This window comes from Fundulus heteroclitus, chromosome 8 (assembly GCF_011125445.2).
Source record: "Fundulus heteroclitus isolate FHET01 chromosome 8, MU-UCD_Fhet_4.1, whole genome shotgun sequence".
Taxonomy (NCBI): domain Eukaryota; kingdom Metazoa; phylum Chordata; class Actinopteri; order Cyprinodontiformes; family Fundulidae; genus Fundulus; species Fundulus heteroclitus.
Window position 1 is genome coordinate 14,679,715 of NC_046368.1, and position 17,542 is coordinate 14,697,256.

The 17,542-nt window shown below is 36.6% G+C and overlaps 1 protein-coding gene across 2 annotated transcripts in view; it reads left to right on the forward strand.

Moving 5' to 3' along the window:
• Window positions 1-14,222: 14,222 nt before the first annotated feature.
• The window catches only part of LOC105930962 (splicing factor SWAP), a 77,750-nt gene continuing 74,430 nt past the window's right edge, over window positions 14,223-17,542 (forward strand). For both annotated transcript variants that reach the window (XM_036140164.1, XM_036140165.1), the window contains exons 1-2: window positions 14,223-14,595; window positions 16,697-16,860. In XM_036140164.1, the coding sequence (XP_035996057.1) occupies window positions 14,396-14,595; window positions 16,697-16,860 (364 nt within the window). In that variant the 5' untranslated portion in view covers window positions 14,223-14,395. The remainder of the gene's footprint in view (window positions 14,596-16,696; window positions 16,861-17,542) is intronic.

Sequence of the window (17,542 nt, forward strand, 5' to 3'; positions counted from 1 at the left end):
TTGTTCATTTCCTAAAAAGTTTTATTTGTGGAAAAAAAGTTTTTTTCTGTCCAACATGTAGCTTTATGTAAATACAGCTCTATGCAGTTCATACTGTTGCATGCACAGTTTGATCATAATATGAGCAAATGTGTCAGAAACATCCACAGTCTGAGTGTGTAAACTCCTGAGATTGAACAATATTTATGTATCATTTTCACTACAGTGGTAGATGTGTCCCACTGCAGTAGAATTGACACTTAGATGTCACGCAATTACAATATCTCATCCTACACTCTGCTATGTAGCCAGTGCCTGCATTACTGAAAATTTAGTCATGTCCACATGTGGAATGCCGAGAGTGACCCAAGCTTATGGCAGCCTGACATATTCTCTAAAAATGTCGGCTTATTATTTGTTGACCACTTGGAGGCACTCATAGAGAAATGAACTTTCCATGCCAGACCGTCAGTTGATCCTTAAATATGAGTGGGGAATAAAGGCTGATAGATGCATTACAGCTAATGTAAAGGACCCTGCTTGATGCTGCAAAACACAATGAATTCCACGCTCTTCTTCTCATCAAAGATACTCAACACAAGTGGGGATGCATAATAAGCGACACATACTTCAAAGACGTGCCAGGATTTGATTTCCACAAAATGAGCTTAATTTCCTCATGTTATGACCCATATAACAATGAAGGCTAATACACATGGCAAGATAGGAAACAGTGTGATGGCAGCATCAGTCTATGTGTATTTCAATTTATCTCACTTTCATCATATTTTGTCGAGTTTGTCATTAAATATGCATCAAAACGTGTAATGCAAATTGACTGATAAGGCATTAGATCAGTGAAAAAGAGTTACACAAGCTTTAAAAATCAATTCAACATGGGAAAATAATTCTGCAGTGTGTGCTATTTTCTATCATTATTGCCATTGATCTGCAGAAACATAGCAATATTCAAAATTCAATACTTATGTAAACAAGACAGTATAGTGCAGTCTTGAAACAATGTTTTTTTTGTACCTGTTCAATAGTTGATATATAAGGCATTGGTGCATATCAAAACAATTAGTGGTCGTTTTCATGAAAATTCAGCAGTGTAGATCTAACTCAATCATGCATTGTAGATCAGAGGTTTTACTCAACATAGGTAGTTCGGTCACCATAGTCGATGGTAGAAAGGCCAGCTGAATGACTTAGATAATTCAAAAACTATCCAGCTGTATAACTTTAGTTTGTTTGACAAACAAGCAATTAAATCAAGATAAATTAGTCTGTGGCCTCCTGTCTGCCTTGGGAAGCAACCAATTACAGGTGAAGGCATTAACATTTATGCCAATGGATGTTAGCCAAACATGCTGGGTTAGAAAGAGACACTTTTTTTTATAGTTTAGCAAAAGACACAAAACAATAATTTGCTTCACAGAAAGAAAACACAAAAAAGTGGAGGGAAGTATAGATGGGATGTGTTTGAAACTGAGCAATTGCTCGTCTATTAACTGGCTCTAAACAGAGACCTCTCATATAAAATCAATTTAGAGCCATTCAATACTTTTCTCCTAGATGCTTTCACTTTGAGGCACAAAACAGGCTCTTAGGTCTGTCACGGGGAGCCGAATGAGAGTGGCAAATTAGGCCTTCAGCTACATCTTCCCTCTGGTAGCAGCTTTGTAACGACACCATATGCTGACTGCATTATATAAACACCATAACAGATTGTGGGCGCAAGACAATAAATCATTTTTCATGACACTCCCAACAGGTAGTAGCTACAGTGTCTAGATTTATTGGAAAAGGAGACTGCGCTTCACTGTCTTTGGGTGTCTTGATAAGAAATATTGGGCTGCTTTCTCTAGGTCCAATCACCTGCCTTGTTTACATGGCTTTGTGTCAATATTTTAGCGAGCCTTAATTAAAAGTGAGGATCTGAAAAAACGCAGCAGGTAAAAAAATAAAAATAAAACAAATTGAAGCAAAAAGTAGATCTTTATCTCTGGCTCTGTGGGTCACAAATTATGACTGGGGAGGGGTAAATGTTAATAGGAATCACCAGCTACACAGCTTGTGTTTTATCTTATGGACCATGTATAATTGCTGGGTATGACCCCTGGAAAACTAAAACCGGAATTAACTTTTTACGGTTTTAAATAATTGGAATGTTTGAGGTACAAATCTATGTCTCCAGACAAAAAGCCCTTACTCATACAATGTTGTTTAACTCTGGTTTGTCAAAACTCCATTTATCAATAAAGGGCCTACAACGGTCCTCTGTTGTTGAATTGGACTGTAAATGCAGTACAAATCCAGCTGCAGTGTGTACAAGCAACACGGTTCTCTGAAACAGAACCTGACAAAAGTCAGAAAACCAAAGTAGAACATTGTTCTTTGTTCTTTTTCATTTTCAGCTCAATCTAATTCAATTAAATTCTATTCATATGAATTTATTTATATTGTGGCACATTACAACAAATATTTTTTTCAAGGAGTTTTAAAAATAGCAGCTCAACTCATATCTAATTGAACAGAATTGACTTTCAGATCAAATTACATACGCTCCATCTTAATTAAAATTACATTACACAATCCGTTTTAATTCATCATTTATCACTGATTTGTGAGAGATTATCCACAGTCATATTCAATAAATTAATGTTATTAAAAAGTCAATTTGTTTCAGTAACCCAGTTAGTTTTATATTCCTGGAGATCATACATCTTTCAGGTTTTCAACCTTAAGTGTTATATATTTCTCTGTAGATTCTGTTTATTTCTTCTTGTTTCTTGTTGTTGTTTAAGATTTCTGTACACTGTGGATTTAGTTAGTTATTTCTTGTTTCTATTAGATCTTAATTTCCGTGTCAACCTGTCTTATGTTCAGTTAGTGGGGTTAAGGAGTCTGTATATTAATTGTGATTTTCGTGTTTTTGTTAGGATACGTTTTGCTCCTTTGCTCTCCCTTTCCCTCAGCTCATCACCTTCATGTCATTCACCTGTTGCTCAGCTTGCTGATTACTTCCACCTGTCCTGCTTTCCTCTCAGTTTCCTCCTTTATTTAAATCACTGGTTCCTCTTCCAGTTTGTCTGATCCGCTGTTGGAGAAGAACCCTTTCTGTTAAATACAGGATCCAGAGCCAGAGCCAGAGTCAGAGTGAGCAGCCACCTTTTGCAACCCACTGGCTGTGGAGGGAGGACAGAAAGGTGTCATGAGGCGCTACAGAAGAACTGTGCCAGAAGTACTTTGTAATCATGTAAAGTTAAAGGCAATCACTCAGTGGGTTTTGTCCAGCAAAGAGAAACATTGTAACATTGAAGAACTGAGTCTGGAGTACTTTCTATGGGAAAGAAAAACAAATAATACAGTTAATAAGTTAATGGGGACCAAAAGTGACCACGGTAGCCTACATAGGAAATGAATACAGACAGATTACACCGTGTTAGCATTAGATGCCAAGTTTTAACCCACACTTAGGCACCTGGTTTGGTTTAGGAACCTGAACTACTCGGTTAAGTTAAGAGGCAAAATTTTGAGATGGTTCAAAATGCAAACCCTAAAATGACTTCAGTTTCCCTCTGTTTGCCTGGTCTTTTGAATGTATGTGCTAGTCATGAATAGGATCCTTGCAAAGTGTTTTGCACACAATTTACCAACAGAAATGGACAACACTTCATCTAATCTAAACTCTAATGTGATGCTTTGAATGATCCTGAATTTCAGCAGTGAAAACGCGTGATAGGCAGAGTTTTAAGAAGAGGAGGTGCTCATCTTTTAGTTTTACAGGAATAATGTAGAAAGACTGAAACATAAGAGTTTATAATCCATTTAGGAAACAAATTAGGTTGGTAATACATTGTATAATATGTTTTTACATAAAAAATTGATAAAGGTAAATATAAATATTTGTTTCTGTACGCCGTACAGACAGCTTGAAAAAGTCCACTCACTGTAACGTCAAGCTACTTACATAATTAATTAAGATGTATCCTCAATTAAATTGAGTTATGCTCAGGGATGTCCAGTTTTTGATATATGCCACCACTCAGCCCTGCAATGCTTGCTCTGTCAAAGGCCTGTCAGGTTGCCATTCCATTAGACTCCAACCAGGCTAAAGTGAAGAATGAGCTCTCTGCTGTGCTCTGACCACAGGCCAGTCAGAGCCACTGAAGTGTCCTATTTATCATTTGCTATGACTAACATTAAAGGCTCAGTGCTCTCTATGATCGCTTCCTCAGATATTTTCAGAAATTTAAACAGTGGATTTCGAACTATATATGTTTCTAGACTATCTGCCTCTCCCAATTTAGTCGTAAGATTTATCCTGACGACCATCATTTGGCATGTATGACCTTACCATTTTTCTCTTTATGTGACACCTCAGGCTATTAGCTCATACTTTACCTGATTCATGCGTTGTTTAAGACCCTATTCATACTGTAAAAGTTATTTTTGTGAAACGGAGATTTCTTGCTGTGTTTGCACCTCTAGCCCAAATGAGACAGAAGGCTTGGTCAGAAAAGCTGATTTTGTTGTTTTAATGTTTTCCAAAGGTGAGATTATAAAACTCTGTTTGCGTTGTAACCTTGTGGACTGCAAATAAGTGAATATAATGATGAGAAATCAATAGGCTGTTAAAATCACAAAGGGACCATTTTTAATCAAAGTGTAATATCAGGTCAGTTAAAACATCTGGAATATTGATCTGGTCAGTTTGGCAGTAGAGGGGGATGTTAATGAGTGTCTGCTGTTTCGGTGTTGATAAAATTAACAACAGCGCACTAAATGGACAAACACTTCATAAACAGGAATTGTTTTGCAGGTGGAGGCCACAGACATATCGTTCCCTCCTCATTTTTTTGACTTTTGCATTTCACCAGGGTCCATGTCACAACTGATACCATCAAGTGATACCTGGACACTACAAATGTTACAGAGGCAGTTCAACTCCACCAGGTTGGCACATCACTATGTGCCATAGCTGGAGGGTTTGCTGTGTCGCCCAGCATCGTCTCAACAGCAGAGGAGATTTCAGCAGACTGGCAGTGACTGAGCCGGTGGGGGCTTTCAGAGGTCCTTAATCCATTAGCAGGACCGGTATCTGCTCTTTTGTGCAAGGAGGAACAAGATGAGTACTGCCAGAGCCTGACAAAGTTACCTCAAGCAGGCCACTGGCGAGTCTGTCTCCGACCAAATCATTACAAATAGAATTAATGAGTGTGGCCTGAGGGCCCGATGTCTCCTTGTAGGCCTTGTGATCACTGCTCCACACCGTGGAGCTTGTAATCTCCAGGAAATACCGGAATGGGCAGCTTCTTAATTATTTTTAATTCTAATTTGACCTCCCTCCAAATTCCTTAAAGGAGCATAGTTCCAGGATTTATGCAGATGTCTGCCCCCTCTGGCGACAGGTTGAAATGACACCAGTGTCAAATCCTGGAAGGGTTGGCTCAGTGCACGTGCATGGGAAAAGAAGAAAAGCATCTGTCGCTGTAACTGCACAAGTCTTTTGTTTAGAGGTGTAATGTCTTCTGACATAAGAAAGCTATAAATATTGAAGTTAGCCCGTGTTCTCTCACTAACGCATCAATTATGGCGGATATTCAACAAAGTAGCCAGGTGAACGAGAGTGGGCAGCACATCACACCCACAAGGGCGAACAGATGAGTCAGCGCAAATCCCTCTCTCATAAACAGTAATCAAGCCTATAGAGGCAGTAAATAGAGGATAACTCATTTTACACATCAGGGAATTATAAAGGCATGCATGGGAAAGAAAATAAATTATATTTAACTTCAAGACTTGCACAATGCACCTATAAAAGAAACAACAGTTGTTGAGCATACTAAATTACATTGAACTTTGATAGCACTTCATCATATTGTTGGCTGTGGGTTTAAATTCATTATGTTTCTTTTTTCTGTAGTTTATTAGTTTTGTTTATTCTTTTCATTTTTGCTTAGTAGTAAAGTTGAATATTACTAGCCTAGTTAAATTGTTTCTTGACTAAAGTATTTTAGCACTTAGTGTATTTTGTGATTAAATTCCTGTATTTGGAGAGAAATTGTTTGTGTTTATTCTATATATGTGTGCATTATTGGCTGTCTGAGAACGCCGACGTGCAAATTCACTCCTTTATCTATCATTCTGTAATACCACACCTCACCAGGCAGGTATTCATAAAACAATATCTGCTATAGAGTGAGAACCTTTTGGTTATTGTTTCCTTATTATCAGGTAGTTCCCCAACTTTGGAATTTTTTTTAAAATGACTAACTTTGTTAATAATTACCTTTGGTACTTATTAATAATTATTCAAAACCAACCAGAGTTGTTGTTGCACAACATCAACTTAAGACTTTTTATCTGTGGAGCAGTATTCCCATCAAGTCCGAGTACCACATCTATTCTCCATACAAATCCAACAACATTATTTCAACCCCACAATCACACCAGGATTTCCTCTCTTGTCTGGTCTCAGCTAGTTCCTGTGATCCAGTGATTAGGTATTTTGGTGCAGCAGTTCAGTGAGTCAAATGCCAAGTCTGAGCTTCATGAAAGCAGCTATATATTCAGAGACACTGGTCAGGATAAAATGCACTTTACTCCGCAGTAATCTAATTCTGCTGAGAGCTGCTGTCACATAGCATTTCAGTTCTACATGGAGAAAGGGCAAAGGAGAAGGTCAATTCACTGGAAGAGAACTTCTATTGATTTAAATTATTATTTCGACTAGCTTCTAAACAAAACTACAGGAAGTACTATTTGTTGCACAAAAAATATGAAAAATAATCTATCACATAATTTGGAGAAATGGACTTGTGATTCATGTTTGCTTTTGTTGAATTTCTGTCTATTAACCTTGTTAAATAAAATATGTAATACGTTATTTGAAAAATTCTCTGAACTCTGTGGTCCTTACATATATAATAGGAAATCTTTGCTTCATGCTCTTGGAAGTAAGATTCTATTCAAAAAAGGGAAACTTCTGTGTTATATAGATTCATTTCATTCATATTAATATATTTCAAGTCCATATTTTTCAAAATTCTGATGATTATGCATTACAATAAAAATCTGCAATATTGCTTCCAAAGAAGGAATTTATCTATCTATCTATCTATCTATCTATCTATCTATCTATCTATCTATCTATCTATCTATCTATCTATCTATCTATCTTTATATATGTATATATATATATATATATATATATATATATATATATATATATAGAGAGAGAGAGAGAGAGAGAGAGAGAGAGAGAGAGAGAGATGTTCCTCGAACTTGATGGGAATGCTGCTCTACAGATAATAAGTTGATCTTAAGTTGGTGTTGTGCAACCACAAGTTATCTTCTGAAAATTATGTTCCTGCACAGTATATGCAGTCAATGAGTAGTCAAGGCTCCTTTTTGTGTTAACTACCGCATCAGGGCAGCGTGGCATGAAGGCAGTCATCCTGTGGTGCTGCTGAGATGTTATTGAAGCCCAGGTTGGTGCAAAAGCTGCTTTTATCCCACTGGCTTACAGTCTTTGTAGAATATGTCAATGACTCTGCTGGACAACTGTCAAATCAGTAGTCTTCCCAGACTAGAAACTGACAATATTTTTCCTTATGCAAAAAAGAAATTGGGTAGGTCCTCTATACAGGTTCTTCTTTCTTGAAACATGTTGTCTCCTCTCTGGGACTCTTCGTCAGTCTGAAGAGTTAAAGGTAAACTCAGTCTTCATGAGCAGTGCCTTTGCATAGTGGATTATCTGTTTTAAGTGTGACGATCAAAACCGGATGCTCACATGAAAAAGAGGGCCATCAGGCTCCTATGGCCACTTGCTGTTACTGCTGAGTGATGCTCGTAATAAGTTCTTGGTCTTGTTATATACAACTTTTATAAGAAATTGAATTAGTTTTTTTTTGTGTTAAGCCATAATCATCTAAAACTGACATAAATGCTTGAACTATCTCAATCTGTGTTATGAATTCACAATATGAATTGAATTACTGGGAGAAATTAGCTTTTTCTTTGACATCTAATTGAGATGCTCCTATATTTGATATAAAAGTTCCAAATCTGTCATATAATTCCATATGAAATATGAACAAAACAATAAAAAAACAATAAAGAATGAATCTTTGAAATCAATTCATCTTTCTGTTTGTTTTCTCTCATTATTTGAATTCTGCTGTTTGCATACTTTTTTATTCACTGTGTTTTTGTACAGCCTGTCATTTGAAGACAAATCATAAACACTTTGATGATAGTTGGCGGTGGCTAATAGAGGCAAAAAAAAAAAAATCTGAGTTAAAACTTAATCAGAACATTAATCACTGAGATAAGGTGAACAAAGCAGGTAAACATCCCCAAGGTGCCAAAGTCAAGCTATCTCATTTGCATCATTCTCAGACAAAATCTTGATTAGAAAGGCCTCATTTGAGAAAGCTATAAGTATTCTTAAATTCATTTCATACTTTGTTTAACCCCTCCTGGAAGGGTTGGCTCGGTGTAAAATAATGATAAGAGCTCAGGGGTTCCATTAAGCCTCTGACTCATCCCAATAAATCCACTAGCTGATGCAGTAAAATTCAGCCTGACTTGTTTCGAAACACTTGTGACGGCTGCAGCATTGAGATATTTGCCCTTGATGGCTCATGTCTTGTCCAGCTTGTCACTCAGGAAGGTGTTCACCTGAATTTATTGCGTGAATTTAGGACCGAGGAGTCCATACGAAATGTCTGATCTCTCCTGCTGCATTGTATGGCATGACGGCAACGATAAATAAGAGTCAAAAAGTCATTCTAACAGCTCTGTCTGACATCTGCCATTCGAAGATAAAGAAGAGATGCCTTTGCTTTCTGCAGTCGACCACGGTCATTGTATGCTTATTTTAGTACCATTTTGAATGCTATTTGCTGCAACAATAAATCCAATACCATTTTTATATGGATGGAAGTGATTTTTTTTTTTTTTATTCATTTTCCTTACCCTAGGGAATGTTAACATGCTGTGGCAAGCATAGCAAGAAAAAACAAAGTGTCTAAATGTGGGAAGATTTGCATTTTTCACTCATGCTGCCACACAGTTCCTTGTCACAAGAAGATAGGGATCTCACTGTGGGAAATTGGAAGATTTATGTTTCTCTCCACGGAAACCAATCTATCTAACATGACAGTTTAATCCTTTCAGAAAAAAAATCCCTCAAGATCAAGAGCAAGCGTGTGAAAGTTTCTTTGTGTTTTTTGCTATTATCATTTGTTGCCACGAAATGAAACAGAAACTCGGACAGCTAATTTTGAAAAAATTCCCTCTTCCGGTTTGCGGAATGTAGGTGAGTTTTACCTTGTTCTCTAAAGCATTATCTTTTAAATCCTGCATCCATAACAACTCAAGTCATAAGAAAATCAAACTTAAATAGGAGTGTTACAGTGGGAGAAAGAAGCTTAAAGCGTTTTGTTTCAAGCACTCAGCAAGGAATCATATCAAAGCTTAATGTGAGTGATTGTGTATTTTTGTAAAGTCGATGTAAATATCAGGTCTTAACTGTATAGCTGAGAGAAAACTAGCCATTTTGATGGATTTATATTGCATTAACCCCTGCAAAGAGTCTTTTACAAGCTTGTTATTTCAAGCTCTCAGCATGGACTCATAGCAAAGCTTTATGTGAAACTGTAATAATAATAAGCAATTAGTTGCAGCCAGAAATATGGCCACTATATCCCCTTATGACGGTTTAGCGTTAGAAAACAGCCTGACCTTGCATTTTATAGATCGATTTTATTTATTCCAGCAGCATCTGAAATCTTGTCTGCTCCTATTTTTTTTTTATTTTGCTTATCTTTTATGTCAAATACTCACAAATCAATAAAGTGAATCCTGACTCTACTCCTTTTCCCCTATGATACGTAGGAATTTGGAGGCTTGTCCTGGATTTGAATGAGCAAGGAAGGCAAACATTACAGCAGGCAACATCCTGATTGCACATAGTCCCAGTCTCCCAATTATCAGTGTATATGGTGGGCTTCTAATTCCAAAGGCACTGAGGTGTAGAACATGGAAGGTTCAAATCTAAAAAGAAAAATGGTATTAAAACTGAGTTGGTATAAATGTATGTATCTCAATTGGATCATAATAGGAGCAAAAACGACATATAAAGAGAGCTGAATTTTTCTTTGAGGTTCCAAAAAAACAACAACTTCAAGGTTGACTTAGACAAGCGCCCTTAGGGGTTTGTCAGTGACCCATGATGTAGGACTAGAATCTCTAGAATAATCAACCTCATGTATTCAGGTGCAAAAGTACATACAAGACACAGACCGCATCTCTGGGATCTACATATTTTCCTGTGAAAATATGAAGATCTGTTTCTCTTATGTTCGTGGACTATGGGCTATCAATTCCTCATAACAACCTGTTTATGTTAGCTTTATAGCAATAGCCACATGAAGGCCCTTAATTTCAGATTTGCATGAACTGACTTCAGATCATATCAGAGAGGAAAAATAACATTATACCTACAACATCTCATGCGCTTGTTAAACTATCATTTAGCTTTTCAAAAATAAAAGCCTTTCATGTGATTTTCTTTCTGATATTTTATAGCATTACATAAAACATTTTAATCTGAATGAATGTTTCCAGTTACAGGTGAGTGAGGAAAATCAAAAGTATTTTTAATTTACATCTAAGTTTTTAGATGTAAAAAAACCTTCAAATTCAGAAGTTACCACACCTTAATGAATTTGATAAATGAACACGTCAAACACACTGGGACATCACGGGAAAATCAAAAAGAATTCAGCCAGGATATCAAGAAAATGATTGACAACCTTCACTAGTCTGAATCATCCCTGGGTAATTTTGACATGCCTGAAAGTGTCAAACAATAATATAATCTGTTCAAACAATTATATCCAAATACAACACAATAGGAATGTGCAGCGATTTACCATTGAGGAACAAAAGGTGGATTCTGTGTCCCAAAAGAGAACATCAAAGGCTAGATTACAGTTTTGAAGCACAAAAGGAACAAAGACTTGTCCTGTGGTCAGATTAAATTAAAACGTATCTCCCTTGATGACCATCATAACATTTGGAGGAAAGAGGAAGCTTGCAAGTCTGTGTTCACCATCCCAACTGTGAAGTACAGTGTTAGCAGCGTCACTTTGTGTGATTCTTTTGCTGCATGAGAAACTTTTGCACTTCATAAAATAGAACGACATCACAAGGAAAGGACATTTGTGAAAACATTGGAGCGAGATGGTTGGCGACAAATGGGTCTTCTAATGATGATGCTAATCATTCTGTCAAATGAATCAAAAAGTTAATGTTTTGGAGTTCAAAAGAAAAAAGTTTGATGGGAGACGGTCTTCAAATTGGACTCAGTTAAAGAAGTTCTATCATGAGGAATGGGCCAAAACTCCAGTAAACTACTGTTTGGAACCTTCAGAGGATACCTTAAAATCTCTGAACCTGATTCATGCACTGAAAGATGTTATTTTACCAAATTGAAAGGAAGGTTATATAGATTTAGGACTTCGAAGAAAGTTTTAAAAAATCTATAAAAAAAAATGTCTCCCATTTATTAATTTTGGTGATCCTATATTACCTAACTCAGGAGAAGTTTAGTCTGAGTTTGTCAGAAAGTAGAAAAAAAAATCTTTTTTTTTTTTTTTTACTTTTATGTGGTGTATGTAAGCCGCCGGTGTCAACTTTTCCTCAAACCAACAATGTTTTCACATCCAACAACCCCCTGAGCAAAAATCCCCTAACTTTCTGATGCAGCTTTAAAGATTACAGACTACTGAGACTGCTGCCTTGCAAAACATAAGTGTTTAAGACAGTTGTGAAGAAGATTCTCCGAGGTATTTTATTAACCTCTGCTAATTAAAATGAGGATGCCTCTACGCTTGAGTAGAGTCCAATATAACCTACATCTCAGCCCCTGTAATAACCAAACTGATACTGGTGTACCACTGGTGGTGATTTCAGAAACTGGTCTCCCTCCATGATCTCAAACTATGAATTTTGAATCATTTTGCTGTTTCAATGGATACCACGTGGTATCCACTGAAACAGCAAAATGCAGGTCCCTACAGTGCCATGTGTGAAATGAAAACATTCAGCACTTTAAATTGTTTTATTACTGAAAAGTGATTTAGAAATAAACTTGCCTTGCCTGGATGTAAGTGATCTTTCAAATCACTTGATCGACATTCAATATAATGTCTCATATTCTTTTCATTTGCAAGGAACAGCTGCAATGCAACCAAACATTGTCTAAACATTCAAGACCTTCTGTCTTCTTGCTATCAGTCCTGCATGTCTCAACCTTTTCGTTTCTAACAACAAAGTTTAGGAGAGCACAGCCTGGGGTTCTGAATAATGCAGTAAGAGGCTACACCAGCACTATGATCTGTCTTCTTTGTTTGGAATTACTTTAACACCTCTGTTGTGGACTTCATTAGTCTTTTTCAAGCTCCTTAAATGTATTTTCTGGGATTAATTATTCAAAGAGCTGCTTGTGTGCAGTGACAAAAAGGCCTTATTGGAATACAATAGTACAGTACTTCTTATACTACATACATGCTCATTAAATCTCCTTTAGGAATATTGCATTCATCGCCATGCTCTTTCAACCGAGCAATGTGAAAGTCTTGAACTGATATTTAATAGTAGGAAAAAAAAACACACACGTATGTAAAGAAGGATGATTTAAAATACAATTTAGGCACATCTTCACAATATCCCAAGGATGTACTGCAACTCCATCCATCCATCCATCCATCCATCCATCCATCCATCCATCCATCCATCCATCCATCCATCCATCCACCCATCCATCCATCCAACCAACCATTGCCTTCTGCTTATCTGAGATCAGGTCAGGGGAAAAACGGGAGAGAATCCCATACATCCCTCACCCCAGTGACATCCTCCAGTTCCTTCAATGTTCCTCTTTGCAGGTGGTGGGCCTTCATAGAGGAGGCATCCTTTAGGTTCTTTGGGCTGAGTAATTATGTACAACAATTCAGATTTTTAATGAGACTTATGTGATTTTTTTTTTGTCTTCAGCTATTACATGTTGCTTAAAGTTGTGCTATATGCTTTTTTATGAACATCTTATGGCTAGCCTACTCAGACAAAGAAGGATCACACCAATTCACCAGTTTCCCCTCCGACTCTCTAATTATACATTATCTACAGTTATTTCATTAAATTTATCCTCATTCTCTGTTTTCTTTTTCTTCATAGAAGTTATGGCTGGCCTGGTGTCATGTGTAGCTGTCACACCTACCTGGAAGGGGCCATCGGCTGAGCTATTGCTGCCAATACCTTCATGTTCTTTTTCTATAGACAATATACTTGACCTTGTGTTTTAGTACACAGTAGCACAGAGCTGTTTAGCTGTCTTTCTCTCCTAGATAAAGCCCCCAAAAGCAGCAGTTTTTTTTCCTCTTTAACATAAAAAGTAGTCCTGGGATTTATTTGTTTGTGCGTATGTTCTGTCTTCTCAATCCCCAGTAAATTGCTGCAGATGGTCACTCACATTGAGTCAGCAATTGACTGTTAATTCAGGAGGGGGGATTGCTTCAAAGTCAGTGCCTGAATTACTTCAATGAACTGAATATAAGTGAACGTGATTGATTTGCTTTATACATTGGATTAAATGCAAATCTCTGCAATTGACTTTATCTGTTAGTATTATGATATAATTAACTGTTTTCATTAGTTTTGAGCCATAATCATCAACTATGTAAGCAATGAAATACAGCTGTTGTTGATGAATGTGTCTTACTTTTTAATTTGATTCATAGAAATAAATCAACTTTCAATTATATTCTGATCTATTCAGAGACACGTGTACATGCACATATGTAATATCTTTATCTAGACTTGGTTTAGTATGAAATATAAGCAGTGTGAATTTATGAAATGTAGAACCCTAGGTTCCGTTTTTTTTTTCTTGAAAACATAGTCAAATGATTCGAATCCCAGTGGTCTTCCCGTTCCCAGTTCAGTTCAGTTCGAAGAATGCGAGAAATGCAGAATAATTGTTTAGAGCAGATTCGACATAATATGGGAACAAGAAATACAAAACTAGCCGAAATCAACCCTCATTCGTAAAAATGATACAACAAACAAAAAAAATGTAATTGTTTGCATTTTTTTTCTATACGAATATCTTCAAACATTGCAATGTTTTTTTCCAAAGTTTTACCCGAAAGTGCTGACGGATTTAGTGAAGTTACGCTACTCCATTCCAACATGGCGACACCCTGGTTGGAATTTGTGCAAAACGTTGCTAGTTGCTAGATTATTTCAACTATACAAGCCATTTAGTTTCCTGGAAGACATTACCATATGACTATTATTATAGTTTTTCTTATGAGAAAACTGCTTTACGAGTGACTTCGAGATGTTTCGCCGCGGACCTGCAAAGAAAGACCCCAACAACAAACCTGTGAAGAAGGACGCGAGCGACAGTGATAAATACGCCGATCTCTTGGTTTTCGGTTATGCCTGCAAACTGTTCCGAGACGACGAAAAGGCTCTTTACCACGAACATGGAAAACATCTAATCCCGTGGATGGGGGACAAGAGCATCATGATTGATAGGTCGGTTGAAAAAAAGTAGACTGAAACATTATGCTAACTGTCTCTGCTATTCGTTAGCCTGTTTCAAATTTCAAGGGACTACTCCAGAGTTTATGTTTCAGAAGCTCGACAAGAACCGAAACAAACGCCGAATGCATCATTGCTGCCTGCTAACCTGTCTTTAGATGTGTAAAACTGCTAAACGATATATCGAGTTTATACGGTAACATGCGAACATGCAAAATGCTAATAGTTCCTGCTAACGTTAGCCATAACAGGCTCAGTACACAGCTGTCAAAGTGTTTGAGTTACCATATAAAATATACAGTACGACAGTTAAACAATGTCAAAAATGGATGGAGACATTTAATATAATGTTATCGATTGTTTGCTTAAGCTAACATAAGAAAAGCAATTTATGTATAACTTAACATTTTCTAATAGATCTTTTGTCTTTAAATCTTCCAGTATTTGTGACAAAATATGTCATATTATCAATAATATTTATTATCTAAAACTTGACTAGAGATGCACCCTAAAGTGATTTTGTGGCAGATGATTTTGCAAAGCTCGGAACAGCTGATTATGATTTCGACCAGTTTTTACTTTTAGAGCTATACATTAAAAAAAAAAATGTGGTTCCCCTACTTTCTGGATAGTTTGAAATTGTTTCTATATTAGAATTTTTATAGAGAAATAAGACAATTCTACAAATACATCTTAAAGTCACAGACATGTCGCTCCCTCTCCCTTCATGACTGTAAATGTTCAGATACAGCAAATTCTAAAAATAAAACTCAACTAAAAAGAATGACAGAAAATATCGCTTACTCCTTTACAAGCCAAATCTAGCCCACTAATGTATTTTTTTTTTGTCATTGTTGCACACCTAAAGTGTAGAAGTGCACCATCATTCAAGATGCATTCAAAAGCAATAACATTTGTGATCAGACAAATACTTTAGATTAAAAAGCACTGATTACACACAGCTTTGCTGTGATAATGTCAGAATCCGGTTATGTGTTGAAGTCAAATGTCCAGTTGTTGCAGCTTTGCAGAATCAGATGTCCATTTAAAAAAAATACAGACATTTGAGTCTTATTCTTTATTTAAGGTCGAGGGTATCAGACTTTTAGTATATAACTGGCGGATCAGTGATCAGAGCCAGTCTTGTCTAAAATCCGGCAATCCCAGTCACCAGAAAGTTTCTAGGTGCATCTCTGTCAAGAACAGTAAGGTCAGCTTTGCATATTGGCATGTTCTGGGCATCTTATCAGATTTCTAATTAAACATCTTGATATTAACTCTGTCAAATTGTTTCCTTCCTTTTTCCTTTCCAACTGTCTTTAATTTAAAGTGATCAATTCAAATTTTTAGTTGTTTATTTGTTGATGGTCATCATCCCGAGGAAAGTCTAACCAAGATAAAAGTCCCTGAGGTCGAGGTGATTCAAGATATTATGGTTCTAAAAGAAGCACAGAGCAGCCCAGCTGTTTTCTTGTTACGCTATGCATGCTATTGCTATCGACATGTATTTACTTGAATCATCTTGGTCTGCAGTGGCCCAGACTATGTTTCATTTGTACACAATTTGTATGTGTGTCTTTATCACATAACCCAGTTTTTCCCCAGCAAGTTAGGCTTAGGGGGGGTCCTTCCAAACCCTGAATGTCAACAACAGCACCCCATTTCTTTGTCTTCCTGAAGAAACAACAGAAGAGAGAAGCCATAGAGGGACGAACCCTGGAATATATCGTCCATTTGGGTTCTTACGGATAGGTATTTATGTGCTCGGGTTTGTGTGAATGTAACTTTCTTTACAGATTTAGAAGTAATGATGAGTGTTACAGGGGGGAATTGAACCCTGTAAGGTAAGAGGCGAGTTGCTTTGTTTGTCTTCATTTTCTTTTTTGTATTTTCTTTTATTTTGAATCTAGGTTTGCTCATAAAAAAAAGAAATATAAGCATAATTCTTAATTTTAGGTATTTTAAGACAAAACAATGAATGTAGTTGTTTAAAACCCATCATCACATTGCCTTGGTAAGTAGGTCTAGGTTTTCGTAATAAATGTTAATTTATTTTTGGACTTATTTCGCTCTAATCCTGTTTCTCATCCAACAGATATGATGGGCGGGGTCACTTACATGACCTTTCAGAGTATGACAGCGGGTCATGGAATACATCCTACCAGCTGTCAGAGGAAGAGGCCAGGATTGAGGCGCTGTGCGATGAAGAGCGGTACCTGGCTCTGCACACCGACCTGCTCGAAGAAGAGGCAAGACAAGGTAAGCAAGATGGTTTTTCTGGAAATATTTACTGTGAAACAATCACAGTCAGGAGTTCCTTTTTTAAAAAAAAAAAATTGTGTCGTAGCTATATACTAGAAGTGGGGAGTTTGGCAAAAATGGTATTTCTTTGTTTATTTACAGCAAAGTCAAAATTATTGTCATGGTTTCCATATGTGAAAACTTTCTGTTTTAGAAAGGTAGAAAGTCAATCATCCCGTTGTAATCAGACACTCAGATCCCATCTCTCTCACACACACACACACGCACGCACGCACACAAACACACACACACACAAATAAAATCACTGTGAGGGAAACAATCGACTTGATCCATGAACACAAGCAATCCACTGCACTGTAATACAGAGGCCACTTCTAATCATTACAAATGCATTTAAAAATAAATACATTTCTAAACAAATGCGACTTATAGTCGGGTGTGAATTTATATATATATATATATATATATATATATATATATATATATATATATATATATATATATATAAATAATAATATAATTATTATTGTTATTATTATTTATTTATTTATTTATTTATTATTATTTTTTTGCCTCTTTATGACCCATTTTTGGGCTGATGCGACTTATATGGTGGAGCGGCTTATAGTCCGAAAAATACGGTAGCTAACGTTTTTGTAAGTGTCTTTGATATTTGTTA